This window comes from Apostichopus japonicus, chromosome 8 (genome assembly GCF_037975245.1).
Source record: "Apostichopus japonicus isolate 1M-3 chromosome 8, ASM3797524v1, whole genome shotgun sequence".
NCBI lineage: Eukaryota > Metazoa > Echinodermata > Holothuroidea > Aspidochirotida > Stichopodidae > Apostichopus > Apostichopus japonicus.
In genome coordinates this window covers 24663473-24680766 of record NC_092568.1, presented here as the reverse complement: position 1 = coordinate 24680766, position 17294 = coordinate 24663473, and the positions used below count along the sequence as shown (strand labels likewise).

At 36.6% G+C, this 17294-nt stretch overlaps 1 protein-coding gene and 1 long non-coding RNA gene across 2 annotated transcripts; both read left to right on the top strand.

Annotated features, from left to right (window-relative positions):
- The first annotated feature begins 21 nt into the window (after positions 1-21).
- On the top strand, positions 22-14162 carry LOC139971175 (tryptophan--tRNA ligase, cytoplasmic-like). The gene is made up of 10 exons (XM_071977422.1): positions 22-159; positions 801-1013; positions 1458-1566; positions 5323-5442; positions 6159-6341; positions 7380-7480; positions 8555-8673; positions 9797-9970; positions 10998-11138; positions 11677-14162. The coding sequence occupies exons 2-10, from the start codon at positions 866-868 to the stop codon at positions 11839-11841; spliced, it is 1260 nt and encodes a 419-aa protein (XP_071833523.1). The 5' UTR covers positions 22-159; positions 801-865; the 3' UTR covers positions 11842-14162.
- On the top strand, positions 1601-3895 carry LOC139971193 (uncharacterized). Its single transcript, XR_011794329.1, has 2 exons — positions 1601-2405; positions 2842-3895. It is a non-coding gene; the product is annotated as an uncharacterized lncRNA (long non-coding RNA).
- Positions 14163-17294: the final 3132 nt, after the last annotated feature.

Here is a 17294-nt window from a genome sequence, read left to right as displayed (position 1 = left end):
GTACAACGCATCGGTCGTGATACACTATTATTACCAGGGTACGAAGTTTGTACAGGCTTAGCCAACTTTGTATGTATAAGTGCTTGTCCAAGTAATGATCAAATGTACCAGGTTGGTTTGAATTATTTTGGCATTCTGACACACGACACACCAAACTTGGTAAGACATTGTTTTCATATTTATTTGTGTTTTGTTGGTTTGCGTTAGGTCTATGTGCTAAGCTTCGGTCACTCATTGGTACCACGGTGTAGTGTACATTAGCCCATATGTATTCCACAACTTACACTGTTGATAATATTGTCTATATACTACATATGGTACAACTAATTCATCAAATTGCATCATATAATGAAACGTTGGTTGGAGGAGACACTTGGCATAACACTTAGCTAAGGTTTAGAATGCAGATATATTATTAGTTCATGGAAATTGTACCGAGGCATTAGACCAACAGAATAAGAACAAGTTAAGTTAAAAATTTGCTCTCTTGGAGTGCAACACAAGAGTGCTTGCAAAATACTACTACAAAGTAAAACAATAATACTGATATTATTACCTTACTAGTCCAAAACACTGTGTTACAATAACACCACTTTTCAACTACCCTTTGGATTTACTAAACGTATTATAATGAGTCCTTTTAAGCTGGTATTTGCAGAGCCACATGCTTCAAATTATGGGAACAAACCCCTTTCCCACTGCCCACCCCCCTTACTATCCCTGGCATCAAATCAAAGTATTAACTATTTTAAGCTGTACGTGTTAATGTTAAAGGTCTATTAATTTTCTGTTCTTCCCAGAAACAAAGAACCAAGCAGATAACAATCAGAAGGTTCTCTATTAGTTCTCATTTTCATGACCAGAGATGACAGACCAATTGGATGCCAAGGTCAATGACCTTACAGTGAAATCGGAGGCTGATCCGCCTGCTGTTGAAGATGACGATCAAATTGTTAACCCGTGGGAGGTGGTATCAAAATCAGAGAAAGGAGTAGATTATGATAAATTAATAAGTAAGTCCTTACAGACGATCAGGATCCCTACAGATACACCAGAATGATTAAGAAACAAAGTGCACCTGAAATTCTCAGCATTTTAGTGTTGCAGAAAACATGAGACAACTCATTAGCAATCCAATTTAAGTGTAACATCCATTCTTGAGATCTGCCAGTATCAGAAAGAATGTTGCAGATCATGAGACATTAATGAGTACAGTTCAGTCATTAAACCGAGAATTATGCTTATCTCACAACTCTCCCCTCATCAAATCCTCATCTCTTTTGTAGTTGCTAGTTTTATTGTTTATATTAATTTATAGTATGCAATGAAACTGTCATATGTTGCCATATGTAGGCATTTGTGCAGTCCATCTTGTGCATGATATGTGTAATCTTTGTTTATAATCATTGTAATGGTTTATATGTATCTAGCTTACTAATTATATGTTTACTCTACAGAAAGATTTGGAAGCACAAGGATAGACCAAGCTCTTCTTGACAGATTTGAAAAGGTGACAGGTCACAAACCTCATCACATGCTTAGGAGAGGTATATTTTTCTCCCAAAGGTAAATTATTTGATTCTAATGTTTGTGTGTAACTTGCTTGATTTGACCAGGTTAACAGATTTGTTAAGCGTTCAAACTGATATACTGTATAGTCTGGCAGGATAGGACCCTTTCATTCTCTAGTATTGTACTGGTTAATGTTAGATGATGACAATTTAGATTCACTTGTTGTAGCCAGAAGAAGAAAATATGTTACAACCAATCATGGTACAACAAACATTGTTTTAAAGTGGCCATGACACGAAAATTTCAAAGTCCTATATTTTTGGGATCCATCAAAGGATGTTCTCTAGAACATGTATCAACCAATCTGCCAGTTTAAAACTTGATTTTTCAAGTCGAAAATTGAGAATGAATTTACCCTTTTCGGCGTTTGAAACTTTGTTTACTCGAAAATTTTCCGATTCGCATGACGTCATGTGACGTCACGTTTTGAACACATTTGTTGTCGCTGCTTACGATCCTCCGAACATGCCATTCACGTACACAGTAGACAAGTACACTAGTAGTTACTAAACAAAACACCGATCACAAGTGCGATATCAAATCAAAATTTCCTGTAAAATGGCGGATCCAGAACCAATTGCGGCAACCGAAGTTCAAAGTGATAATGGTTCTTCACCAGGCAGTGAAATTGGGCTATAATTAGAGTGCCCTTTCTCATATTCGAAGCAGAGAGTGAAGGCGATGATCATTCCAATATTGAACCGAATGTTGAGGGTGGAGCGGAGGTGTTAGAACCGTATCAGTTCGAGCCTGTTAAACGAGCCGAAATTGAAGCTCCACAAGATATCGAAGAAGAAATCAGTTCGAAACCATTGCAAGGAACATACAACGTGGTAAGAATTTATTAACGAAGCATTTAAAAACAAAATCCAGTCCATTTTGTGCATGTGTTGTTGGAATTCGCGGAACACCCTAAACCGTATTGTGCGTTGTGTTACGGTAACTTACAACCCATATGTAGAGTGTGTAGTACTAGTAGGGTTGGTTGCATACTGAAAGTTTGGCTCGGGGATGTACTGTAAGTTGCATTATGCAGCCATACTAGGTAGGCATATGTGTTATTTCATACTCATTATTACTTGGCTAGTACTTTGGCCTGGAGTTTTGCAAATCAATTTTCTGAAACAAAAGAATGTTTCATGATACATGGAAGGTGTAAAATGAATCACAACAAATGTAACCATAACTGTACATTGTATGCCTGCTTGTTATTGTGGACATCATGGGCCAACATTAATACATTTTGAACTTTCATAAAATTTTTCCCAGGCAGTACAGATACATAGCCTACGGTCAACAGGTTCAATGATACTTGGGGTTCCTAGCAAGACACGTTAGGGTTGTGCTACCATCATGTGCAGTCCAAAGGATCAGAAGTGATTTTCCAGCCAATGGTCATTAGACTGGATTCAAGTTGCCAGGAGAAAACTCATTGTATAGGAAGCCTTGGTTGAGAAATTCCTCCAGAAACACCTTTTCTAAACTACGATTGTGTTGGATTATCAATCCGTCAGGGTTCCCTCAGTGTTGATATATTGAAATTCAAGACTTTTAATTCAGGATGAAAAGGTTATTTTCCAGACCCAACATCAACAATGAAAGAAAAGGCATGTTTTGAAGCATTTGGACACAAGTATTGGCGTGACCGTGATGTCATATAATATGTGCATAAGGGAACGGGCATTGACCTTTTTAAGGGGCATTTACCTCCCAGACGTTTGATTCGTACCTTTAATCTGGAAGCCAAAATATCCATATCACCAATGATATTTGACAGAAAAGTCATAATAAAGACCAATGGAGGCAGCAGAACTCTTGAATGTTTAGACTTTGTTTCTTCAGCAGCAGTTGGTTTGTTTTGTAGTCTTTCTTCAAAAACTCAGCAGTACACCCTGTTAATGGTCTTCGATTGTTTTAATGCGTGTGATGCTGTGTTTCACATTGCCCATCAGTGTTGTACGTGTCGTCGTGCTTGGGTAACATTTTTGCATGTGAGTTACTTCGTGCATTGTTTCTTGGTTTAAATAACCCTTTATTGTATTTGCTTCTGGATTATTCTAATTAATTTGTCACAACAACGATTGATAGCGATGGACATGCAACTGCTTTGTAGGCTTAAAGCAAAACAATTCATGTAAGTTGTTTTCTTTTAACCTCCTTTGATGTCACAAATTACATTAGTGTAATTTAAGAATGATAATGTTTATGAAAAGTAGTTTTACTTTTATGTCATATAATACAATGATTGTTGTTAATGTAATTTTAGATTGTCCATAATGACTGTCTAGAACTGATATTGAATAAATTTTGTTCAATGATTTAACACTTGAACTATGTTGTGTGAATTTTTGGCTCTGTGACTTTAAAATAAATCGCTTTGAGATTTAATTAAACACCCTTTGGAATAAAATCTTTTTACCTACCTATTTGACCCATCCCCATTACCCCCACTCCCTCCACAACATAAAAATGGTTTTCCTGGAATAGGAATAAGAAATTATTGCTATAACTAACTGATCCAGCATATTCCAGAAATAAATTGGGGCACAGAGATTTGTTCACAAGAAGATGTAACCCATCGCTTCTGAAGCTAACCTCATAGCTTATTAGTATACAATAGAGCAATGAAGGGGGTGTTAATTTAGATGATGCAGTAAAATCTCTTCGTCTATTGCGACTTCAGTGTAGTAACGCTACTACTATATTACTACTAGTGCTCGGCGCGCTACCTCCTAAGGCTCGCCACTTGCCCCATTGGAGGTTTCCTGTTCCCCGATCTGGTCTTCAGAGTAGTGTTTTGTGGATTACTTGACAGAAGAATGACTCTTTTATGTCGAACCGTTAAAGTCCATTTGTTTTATTTCTTAACAAAAAGGAGGGATCGTAGTATGCTTCCGTGAAGTGTTCGCTTCATTCGGAGCTGCATACTGGCTAGGCCCAGTGAAATCGGCGCTGGTGTTGTGCACTAACTTGGTCATAATCGCCGGTTTTTTTTCGTCCTTCAGCCATGGATGAAGGCTAATTGCATGGGTAATGATATTTATGCAGCCCCCAACAACACAACGGACCGGCATTTCTCTCGGATAGTTTACAACAGTTGTAAAACAAACTTGAAATTTCTAACGATATAGCGTAATACAGTGGTTGTTCTCTCAGTGTAAATGTGCGTGTATATGGAACGGTATGATCGTCGCGCATCCGATACATGCCTGGGCTTTGCACTTGTGTTCCTAACATGACGTCATCATTGTCTTGTTGTGAAATCGCATTCTCAGATATCTATTTTCGAATGCGAATATTAAAACGTTAATTACTAATTAGTCCTTGAGGTTTTCAAGGTGTTGAGGATAGTTTTGAACATAGATTTTCTCATAGATTCAGAGGAAGTTACTCTCGATGAGTTGGATTTTTCGTGTCATGGCCTCTTTAAAGTTTGAACTCTAACAATGTATGTCTAACACCTGATATGTCTCTCTCTAATTATTTTTTGTTAATTTTATAAAATGTTGAGAGTGGAAAGATGATGTTTAGGATGCAAAACTAAACCACGAATGAAAGTTTTATTTGTTTTGTTGTCCTTGTAGAAATGTAAAAATGGTTTTCAATTGCTTGTCTGCTATGTTTGTCTTGTAAACTATATGTGACTTTATAAATGGTAAAACAAAACAAAAATCATGTTGCAGAAAATTGTTGAGGTTCTCTTTGAATTTATTACTTTACCACTAATTGTGTTACAAAACTTCCTTCCAGAGATGTTCACTTCATTCTCAACTGTTACGAAACAAAGAAGCCTTTCTTCCTGTACACAGGCAGGGGACCATCTTCAGATGCTATGCACTTGGGGCATCTAATCCCATTCTTGTTCACAAAGTGAGTCAATTTTTGTAGCTGTTCACAGAAGTGTGAAAAACAAGCAATTACTTATTAAGTTTAAAAAATTATATTCCATTGATGTATCTTAAAAGTGTAATTTTCCAATATGACACATTGTCCATAATATGCTGTTCATAGATTTTTGAATTGACCAATATTTTCTTTTGACTTGTTTTAGTAACTTTTCTATTAGCCGACCAAATTCAATTTGCAAAAGGATTGGATGTTTACTCAAGTATGGAAAGAATGTACAGTGGAAACCATATGATGGTCTTGACGCAAGCATAGAGCAAGATGAAGGGCACAGATGAACTAAAGGTTTTGGTGCCATTTATGTTTTCAGCAAAAAGGCAACTACATCCATCCATAAAGGTCCCTACAGACAACAAAAAATGTTGCAATCACTTTTTGCTCTCTCAATCATTGCCAAAAAAAATATCAATCATGAATTTGCTCAATAACAAAGTTTCAATAATTATCTCTATCTAATATGCTGTTATATAGTGTTATGTGCAAGTGGTTATGGCAGTGGACTTGTGATCTAAAGCTTGCAGGTTCGAGTCCTGGCCAGATCATGTGAGATAAACTTTCAGTTGGGTGCTATTTAGCTGCTGCTGCCATGTGGGGGGGGGGGGGATTGTCTATGTTTATAAATACAATATTAGAAAATAAACAAGTATATAAAATAACATATAATCTGTTTTATTTTTTAGATGGCTTCAAGAAGTGTTTGATGTACCATTGGTCATTCAGATGACAGATGATGAAAAGTTTCTTTGGAAAGATTTGAAAGTCGAAGAAGCGTTACGGCTGACATACGAGAATGCGAAAGACATAATTGCACTGGGATTTGACGTGGATAAAACCTTCATATTCTCTGATATGGAGTATATTGGGTGAGAATATCACAGATTTATAATGGGATGATTCTACGGGGAAACTATGCTCTTGTCGCAGTGGTATTTGGTAGGCCAACACCTTTAAGTTTAAGCCCTCCTATTGAACCCTCCAGAATCCTTCTTACCGTAGTCATGTATCCCTTGGTAATGACTAATACACCACCCCATGGACTGTCTGTTTTCACCCATGTGTTACCACTGTTCATCTTGTGATTATTTGTGTGCACATGCCTTTAACTGTTTCTGGTTGGTGAAGTTAGAAGTTTCCTTTTGAATGCATCCAGAAGGATTTTTTATAAGAAGTTGACTTGATTTATTCATTTGTGGACAAGGAGCAAGACTAGGGAAATTTCCCATTATTCTAAGTTTCCCACCTGTGATTTAAATATGTTTACTAAAACAATCTGGTAATTAGTCACTCTCTTCTGTTGTCGTCGTGTCAGTTTGTCAGGTTACACTCTGATATTTGAGGTTTTGCTGTTATGGGTTTTTCGGATGGTGTCAGAAGGCTAAAGATAGAATACACCAATCTCATTCCATAACTCATGTTCCTTGTTGGACAACTTTCAAGGAAAGTCCTATTGTTCAAGGGACAACCAGCAAACTGTTTTTAAAGTCAGCACCACATCAAATCATCAGCTTTCGCAGTTGTCATTGTTTTCCAATATGAAGAAAGTAAATGTGATGAATAAGTGATGTGGTAAGGAATAAGTGAGGTAGTTGCTGAGTGCGATACAGTACAATGTTTCAGGCTTTCAAGAACATTTCAAATTTTCTGCCTTGTTATGTGAATAATTTGATAATTTATAGTCTTCGTCTGTCATATGTCCACAATGATCAGTATGATACTGTATCTTGAAACACTTTCTGAACTTCTGAAGACAACTATAGTCTCTTCCACATAACAGGGCGAAGCAAGCTGTTGAAGTGTTACTATTATATTGTGCATTTGCTTCTTTACTTAAATAGAAAAATTGATTTGTTCATAATGCTTCATTAAGAGTAACTGTGGTATTTTTTTTTTTCTCCTGATAGATCATGTCCAGCCTTCTACAGAAATATGTTAAAAGTCCAGAAATGTGTTACATTTAATCAAGTAAAGGGAATATTTGGCTTTGGAGATAGTGATTGCATCGGTAAGTTAATATATCATCAAGGCAAAAGTTACTGTAACCAGACCTAATGCGAGGGGGTGGGGTAGATGAGGGGCATCAGAGGGTTCTACAGCCCTAGGGCAAGAGGTCAATTTGGGAACCCAGGAAGACGTGGAGTAAAGATTGTTCATTCTCATATTATACTTCAGGAGTATAGAAAGTGCAAGATTGGGGCCCAGTGACATTGCTGTTCCCTGGGTCCGACCTGGCTTTCCAAACCTCTGACTATGGTGCTTGTTTTGGCAAAACCATTTTTGGGTTGGTTGGAGAAGCAAAATGATATTGGTTTCCTAGTATAAACCTGAGCTAAAAAAAATCATTGTAATCATGAAAGTTATCGTAACTTTACTACAAACTGTGTCACTGTTTATAAACGTGATGACTTGAGTTTTAGGGTGATGGTAGCATTTGCAAAACTCATCTCTACGACAGAAGAGTTACCAAGTAACCGTAACTTTACAACAAACTGTGTGACTGTTTATAAACGTGATGACTTGAGTTTTAGGGTGATGGTAGCATTTGCAAAACTCATCTCTACGACAGAAGAGTTACCAAGTAACCGTAACTTTACTACAAACTGTATGACTGTTTATAAACGTGATGACTTGAGTTTTAGGGTGATGGTAGCATTTGCAAAACTCATCTCTACGACAGAAGAGTTACCAAGTAACCGTAACTTTACTACAAACTGTGTGTCTGTTTACAAACGTGATGACTTGAGTTTTAGGGTGATGGTAGCATTTGCAAAACTCATCTCTACGACAGAAGATAAAACATTGTAATAAATAAAGAAAATATATTTTAAAAATGACACACATGCAGCTCAATTATGTCCTATTAAGACTTGCTCAAGTCATCAGGTTTTGTGTACGAACTGTGAAGGAACATCATACCTCTGATATGTTCCAAATAGAATCATTTTCTTGTTTTGCTTTTTAACCTGTTTGGGAATAAAGCAATGATGACGGATAGGTTTCTGTCTTCCTTTATTTACTTTTCAAAAGCAATCAGCAATTATTAAATTTTTTACCTTCATTTGTCGTTTCTCGTTGATAGGTAAGATCAGTTTCCCTGCTATTCAGGCTGCACCTTCTTTTAGCAATTCCTTTCCTGGCATTTTTGGAGAGAAAGACACTGGCAAGATACCATGCCTTATACCATGTGCAATAGATCAAGTAAGTCTGCGTTGTGTCTGTGTTACTGTCTCGTAGTGTCTGTTACGTTGTACTTTACCCATATACTTGATAGGCACTATACATTGAGCCTAACATTTCTAGATTTGCTCAAATGGTCACAATACTAAACAAATAATAAGAATGCACTTTGAGCATTTCTCTGACTGTGTTGGAACAATTGCTACAGTAATATTCTTAATCATAACAGTTACGGTGCTAATCCTACTGTACCAATATCTTCTTCAGAGTTTAATATGTGAAAAATACGTCAAGATACATTATATTCTTAGCTATAATGTTAGATATTCTTAGCTATATTGTTAGCAGGATCTTCTTCAGAGGCTAATTCTGACAAGCACATGAAAAATCAGGATATTCTTAGCTATAACATTTGATATTCTAAGCTATAATGTTCGGGGGCCTGGCTTTTCAATCCTACCAATACCTTCTTTGGAGGTTAATTGTGACAAAAACATAAACATTTTATTCTAAGCTATAATGTTGGAGAGCCTGCCATTTTAACCATACCAAGATCTTCTTCAGAGGCTAATTGACACAATTTTCTTGACAAACATGATATTGTTAGCTTGTTAGAAAACTGTGTGTTTAGTGTTACATTGATATATATGGAACAAGGTAGTCTTGCAATGAATTTTATTGCCATCAAGCTATGTTTATTTCTTCTTTGCTTGTTGCATAACCAGCTCAGGTATGGTATTACTTTAAAGGCCGCTGTTTCTATGTCTCCATAAAATTGAATTGAAAATCCAACCAAACATCTCCTATTCTTAATACCTTTCAAATACCTGGTAAAATATCTGTCCCCCAAACGATTTGAGTGCCATGTAAGTCAGCCTCTAATCAACACTAGTTTTATAAATATTTCAAAATGAACTATGGTCTGGAAGGTCCAATCTTTGCAGAAGACCTGATTTTTTTTTAATTTTTGGCAATCCTTTCTTTGCTCTTTGCATTTAATTTGTTCCTAATTTACCTATATTAGTTTGCAGGTGATTTTGGGACTTAAATCTATTATTGGTTCTGTGTTGCATCATTAGAAGATAAAAATTCAGTCAGATAATTTCACCCATGCTCTCCATACGGTCACACCTTTATTTTATAGGATCCTTATTTTAGGATGACAAGAGATGTTGCTCCAAGGTTGGGATACCCTAAGCCAGCTCTCATCCACTCAACTTTCTTTCCCGCTCTCCAAGGAGCTCAGAGCAAGATGAGCGCCAGTGATCCAACGTCATCCATATTCCTAACAGATACACAGAAACAAATCAAAACCAAGGTTGGTATAGGTTAACTTTTCATAACTCTACATAATAAATTTATACTGCATCTGTTAATGCCATAACAAAATACATTTGAAGAGTGTCCAAGTTGGGAACAAAGCTTGCAAAGATGTCCAACAGTTTCCGACGTTTCCGCTGGTTTAACTCACTTAATTAACCAAACGAAACAGGCAAAACAAAACACATTTCAGAATGGACTTAAATGCCGAACTGGTTTTACATGATACATATTGATATAGCTACATGCTGGTATAATGATATGTAGGTCATAAGGTCAGCTGAAGGACCAACAGGTGGTTTCGAAGAACGCTGGGAAGACTTCATCACAATACACAAACTTTATCAATATACTACACTTTCTATGTGCAAAGCTTTGGTATTGTCGAATGTCTCAATGCATCCAAGTTTACAAACCACTGAAACTGCTATGCAAATTGCAAGCATTAAACCTATGCCTTGCTGTATGTCATCCCCAGACAGCGATATTTCACTCTTCCTTCATTTAGGAATCTGACAATCGAATAATATCATCTTATTTTTTTATGTTCACAAGAAAGGTTATCATTTTGGGTATAATGGTTTATAATGTCAGCTAATATAGTAAAAATGTTTAAAAGTATTAAGGCACAACTTAAAAGTGCAACATTTGAAATTGGAGAAAGTTAACATCAAATTTTGATAAATAAGAGTCAGTTTTGAGCACTATTGTATACTTTGAAATATATCAAAAGGAAAAAATATATCTTTTGACTAAAGTTTGCTAATTGCAATGGATTGAGTAACATGAAATTAGTGATATTGTGGTGTATTAGAACATGTGCACTTATAAAGCATTTAGTTTATGTGTGATTCATTTAGATACCTATACATAAATCAACATTGACCAATCACCAAAGTTGATTCTCTTGAATCTTCTGCATCGTCCAAAAAGCAAAGCTCACTCTACACATACAAAGATTTAAAAAAATAAAAAATTCGATCCAAACTGTCCAAATGTCATTTTGTTTGTTGCAATCTCTGCAGATCAACAAATACGCCTTCTCTGGGGGTGGTACCAGCGTTGAGGAACACAGAGAGAAGGGCGGAAACTGTGAAATAGACGTCTCATACCAGTATCTCACCTTCTTTCTGGAAGATGACGAGAGATTAGAACAGATTCGTCAGGTTTGTCCCACTCTCATCCTGTAGTATGTCATTTATGATATAGCTTGTAATTTTACCTCAATGACAAAAAAAAAATCAATATTAAAAGCATAAAAAATCTGTAGGATTTTAGAGGATGTTTGCTGTAAAACGATTATATTTTAAGTTGGTTTTGATCTTCAGGTATGGTTTATCCATCCCATTTCCCCCCCCCCCCCCCCCCTCCTTTTTCTATGGTACAGAGTTAGTTTTATGAATTTACAAATATATTTAATGTACAGTTATTTATTCTGGACTGAAGTGTTTACTCCTTTTTGCAAAACAATTTTTATCAGTACTTACGGAAGCTGTTTGCATGTCATTAAAATATTTACGTAAACTGTGTTTCGTTCCACACTGGGGATCGCCCTGAATTATGTAAATTTAGCCAACTTTTTACCGCGAGTCCCTAAATTACATATCTGTTTTCCCTCATCTTTGGATTCCTTATTTAAGTAATTTTATACCTCTCCTCTTTTTTCTTTAATTTTCTTCTCTCTCTCTCTGCCTCCTGTTGCAGGATTACAGTTCTGGTAAATTACTGACTGGAGAGATCAAGAAAGAACTTGTCACAATCCTACAGAAACTTGTTGCCAAACATCAAGAAAGACGCAAGGATGTCACCCTTGAAGTGGTGAAATCATATATGACGCCCAGGCCTTTGAATGAGAAGAAGGATAAGTAGTTATAAGAAGTATATAAGTGTAATTAATGTGGCCAACTTGTTGAGAGCGCCATACAAATATAAATATACACAGATATCCTTGCCTTCTGGACTTAATGCTTAAGAGTTCTATGTTTAAGCAGAGAACCTTAATGAAGAGCAGTTAAAAGACAACTGTGGAGATTACAAATAAGGAGATTTCCTAGGTTAATAAGGGATATGTATTATTATTCCTCTCCAATCTGGGATTCTTTAAATTAGTGACCTTTGCGACCGTACTGCATTTGTGTGTGCGTGTGTGTGTGTGAAGCCCTAGTTCATAACATGATATCTCAACATAGGTAACATCTGCAGTTCTCATATTTGACATGTGGCTTCTCCATAATTAGTACAAGAACCCTGTAGTTTTGGGTGGAGGTCAGAGGTCATTTGGGGTCAGCAGAGGGCAAAATGTGTAAATCTCAAAAACGCTGTATCTCCAGGACTCAAAAGAGCTCATTTATGCATGGTAGGGTAATCTTATGTAGTGTAAAGATTTTACACAATTTGGTGGTCAAAGGTCGTCTGAGGTCAAAACCTTGTAAGCAAAATATCTCAAGATAGGAAACTTCACGAGATCTCATATTTAACATATGGCTTCCCTATAATGAGTACAAGATTTTCAGGAGGTCAATGGTTATTTAAGGCAAGCAGTTGCCAAAATGTGAAAACTACATGTATCTCTCAAAGACCAAATTTGGTCAAGGTTAATGTGTGCATGGAAGGTTACTCTTATAATGGCCAAAATGTTTACATATTTTTATGCAGGTCAAATGTCATATGAAGTCAACAGAGATGAAGCCTGAAAACATTGTAAACATGATCTCAAAATTGGAATATTGACAGTCATATTTTACACCAAGTTTATAAGGGTTCACAGTGTTAAACATTTTTGAAACCGTTTGGAAATCCATCTTCATCATGTGTGCTGCACCTAATGTCGATCAGTGTTGGCAATGTTTATTACTTGGTAGTGGCAAAAATGCATTGAAGGTCATTCAAAATTTCCTAAAATGACTCAAACTTTCTTCAGACTTAGCGACATCCTCAGGTATATGATAAGATAATAATCTGTCTTGGTTTCAGCGCTACAGTATATGAAAGGACACATTGTATAATAAATAACATGCTATGAAATCTAGACTTAATTGTACTTTCAAACATCTACTTTCAGTAGTATTTCAAACCATACTTTCAGTAGTATTTCAAATATTGAACATATGGCTTCCCTATAATGAGTACAAGATTTTCAGGAGGTCAATGGTTAATTAAGGCAAGCAGTTGCCAAAATGTAAAAACTATATGTATCTCTCAAAGACCAAATTTGGTCAATGTTAATATGTGCATGGAAGATTACTCTTATAGCTGTCAAAATGCTTATATATTTTTATGCAGGTCAAATGTCATATGAAGTCAACAGAGATGAAACCTGAAAACTTTGTAAACATGATATCTCAAAATAGGAATATTGACAGACATATTTTACACCAAGGTTATAAGTGTTCACAGTGTTAAACATTTTTGAAACCTTTTGGAAATTCAACTTCATCATGTGTGCTGCACCTAATGTCGATCAGTGTTGGCTACATTTATCACTTGGTAGTGGGAAAAATGCATTGAAGGTCATTCATAATTTACTAAAATGACTCACACTTTCTTTTGACTTAGGGACATCCTCAGATATGATAAGATAATGATCTGTCTTGGTTCCAGTATGTGAAAGGACACTGTATAATAAATAACATGCTATGAAATCTAGACTTAATTGTACTTTCAAACATCTACTTTCAGTAGTATTTCGAAACCATACTTTCAGTAGTATTTCAAATATTTGCTTTAAGACCAAGTTTTACGATGTTTATCTTACAAAGTCTTTCTTTAAGCAAAGACAAAAATTATCGAAAGAAAGCTTGTGTCTGGATTAGACATGCATACGTACACGTCATGAGAATAGTTTAAACATGTTGTGTAGATTTTCCTTCGTTAATGAATCAATCTTGTTTTTAAATTTACCCTTCTGAACTCCCAAATTAAAGAAAATCAGGGAGAGCAGAATCCAATATGCATTGAAAATAAAGCCCTCTTTTATGCATTATTTTAGAATAAGGAAAGCATTTTAGAGAAGTGCATTTCCTTTTGTGAAGATGAATTTCTTCGACAGGTAGTTCTACTAATTATGTAAGATTTCAAGTATAATCGTTGTGATGGAGGGCAGCCTTCAAGTTAGACAGAATGATGTATTGAAAATGTTCAGTGGAAGAATTACATAGCAAAGAACTGTTGATCTTTGGTCACTTTATGAATTTCTTTTTCTGCCCTTATTTTTGTCATTCTGTTGTTTCAAGTTTTGTTTCTCCTCATAATTTAGCAGTTAATTTATTCATATCTGTGGACATTATTTCTTTAAACTTGCATCTCCTTAAAAATTCTGACATCTGAATTTAGCACATTAATGGAAAAATATATAGTCAATGTTTTTTTCCCCATTACTTTAGGAAAAAGTAATATAACTACCCCCCCCCCATCCCCATTTGTGAGCAAGCTTAATTAAATGGTCATGAAAGGATGAGAGGACTTTCATCCTTCCTCTTGAGTTGCAACATTTGCAAAAGCTTTCTGAAGAAAGCGGAAATTTTGCTACGACTTTGTAAAATTACATGCAGTTTAGTCTGTTACTCACTTAGTACATTGGTATACTGAATTTAAACTACTTTTATCGCACAAAGTTGTCGTCGGCCTGTGATATTGCTGTAGCTGTAAACGAATTTATCAAATTCTTCAATAAATCCGAGTTGCCAGCAATTCAACAGTCTGTTCACTGACCTGTTTCCTGTTGCTGGTAAAAATTGACACGGATTGCACACCAACCATGAAGAAACATCTGACCCCATTACTCACTGACACGAATGCTAATTGCTGCAAATGGATTATGAGGTTATATTTGATCACGAAGAAATAAGTAAGACCTTCATTTTGTCATTGGGTAGGTTTTGAGCTCGATATAAAATTGTCATGGTACCCTGTCAAATGCAGTTATTCCAACTCACACGCAATTGGCGTGTGACACGCATTTCCAGCCCTTCACACGCTCTCACGCTATGTGCACTTTATCACACGCAATGAAGGGCGTAGGAACCGGGGGGCTGGGGGGCGCCACCCCCCAGTGAAAATGTGGAGGGGCGGAAGTATCATTCCCCCCCCCCCCCCCCGCTTCGCAAGTCAGAAAACCCCTTTTTCATTTCCAAATGAGAAAAAATCTCATTTGGAGCACCAAATTGCATCTAAGGCCAGGTGAAAATACAAAATTAAGTTTACAAAATGGAGTGGGTGTTGAAGTGTGCTATATTGCACCAAATTGAATCTGAGGCCACCTGGAAATGCAAACTAAGGTTGAAAGAGCATCACCTTCCACTCGCTACTGGTTGAATGAAAATCTTTGCAAAAATTTCTAGCATTATGACTGATGACATGTATGAAATGCCTTAAGAAATAATTTAGGAGATGTTTAGCCACCTTAAGTGTATTGGTATTTATAATAATTTTTATATAATTTATAATTTTAGATTTACAGTCTTGTTCAGGGCCAAGGCCCTCTCACACGACTTTACAACTTAACCCTGGTCATTGGTAACTTGTCACACCTATACACACCAAAGTGTGCACAATTCAATCAATCTGTCCTGGGGCACCACCGTGCAGTGCACCACAACCACATGTCCCCCAGGGGACTTCCCATAGGTTGCAGCCACAAACCGGCGGAAACAACTATATTTACAAGTTACCTCCCAAGTCCCCATTTATACACCTGGGTGAAGAGAGGCAGTGGAGATAAAGCGCCTTGCCCAAGGACACAACGTAATGATCTGGCCAGCGCTCGAACCTGTAATCCTTAGATCACAAGTCCACTGCCTTAACAACTTGACCACAACGCCCTCACATTGTGACACAAAACATATTTTTCCTTGACGTTTTTGTGTAAACGAACCCAATTTTACCCATCTCAGATGTTGATGAACAATGTTTATTGCTATTAGTCTATGCATGGGCCGCTAGAACTACTCTTTTTTGTAGGGGTTGCCTGCGCATAACCAAGCCGTGGTGATATCGATGTTTAATAACTTTCTTAATTGGTTGAGAAATTAAGTTATTAACATTTTAATTCAAAGCAAACACCTTGGTTTTTACAATTTCAAGCAAGAAATTTCAACAATGTGACAGTTTTAGCTAGAATATAGACACAAAGAATAGCTAAAATATTACTAAACACTGGTTGTATCAAAGTGTTTTACAAATCAGGTTTTCCTTTGTCACAGCAGTTTTTTTTTAATTCTGTTTTGCCCATGTAAACTGACAACGAACTCAAACCTTGGATCAAAATCAAGTAGCTTCAATGGATCAAACCGTTACAACGTCAAAGTCGTTATAGTGATTTGGGGGATATTTCCAGCAAAACCCTCCATATCTTGTCATTCGGGGAGCTGTATACACATAGGCGTATGGGACCATTTCAGTTTGGTGGGGGGGGGGCAGAAACTTTTGTGCCCGAAAGTTCCCGTGACACTAAGCGGAGCGCCACCATCCGTTGGCGCGTAGCGTATTAGAATTTTTTTGGCAAGAAATGCTTCTCAGATTGCCTAAAATGGCACTTATGAACTCCTTGCAAGTTTCATCTAAACATTCTTTATTTTATAATCTCAAGTTTTAGAAATTTACACTTCCCCAAAATTGGTAAATTTGGTAAATTAGAAGAAGAATAAATGGTAACATCACTTTGAAGGGAAAAAATAGGACAGTATATTTTTTAAGATCGTTTAAGCTTGTAGTCATTCACTTCAGAGACTGCTAATCTCCATGCATGCATGTCACCACAATTGTGAGCGGCGTTCTCTGTTAATAATTTTGGGCGATAGTGTAAAAAGCGTGGTAGCCCAGATGAGCTGCGCTTACGGTGGTGTTACACGTAAATATTCGGGCATCATGATGCTAAATAAAGAAAATCATTATGCCTATAGTAATATTAATACAATATTAATTTTACAAACACTCTCCACGGAATTGTCGGGCAAAAATTTGAAAAAAGATTCGGGCAAGCTACTGCATATTTATATATATATATATATTTTCTCCTCTTAGACTGCCCGAATTTTTCAGGACTTTTGCCCGAATTTCTTGTCCTCTGGAAATTTTGGGGGCAGTCTGCCCCCCCCCCCCCCCGCCTCGTACGCCTATGTGTATACATCAATTGTTAGACTTGCCGGTAGATATTTACGTACAATATTGATATGGAACGAAATACAGGCATAAAAATGATCTAACTTTGACAACGTGGCCAATAATTCAAATTGCTAATTGGAGTCAAATTTTAGACACGTTTTACGGTTCTTCGGGTGTTGAACATATTATTCAGGGAAGTGGTTGACCTGTTCGAAAACAAT

Coding starts and splice junctions, on each gene's coding strand:
- LOC139971175 (XM_071977422.1), top strand. CDS start 866: ATGACAGACCAATTGGATGCCAAGGTCAATGACCTTACAGTGAAATCG. Junction 1,014..1,457: donor AGATTATGATAAATTAATAA/GTAAGTCCTTAC, acceptor TTTACTCTACAG/AAAGATTTGGAAGCACAAGG. Junction 11,139..11,676: donor GATTAGAACAGATTCGTCAG/GTTTGTCCCACT, acceptor CTCCTGTTGCAG/GATTACAGTTCTGGTAAATT.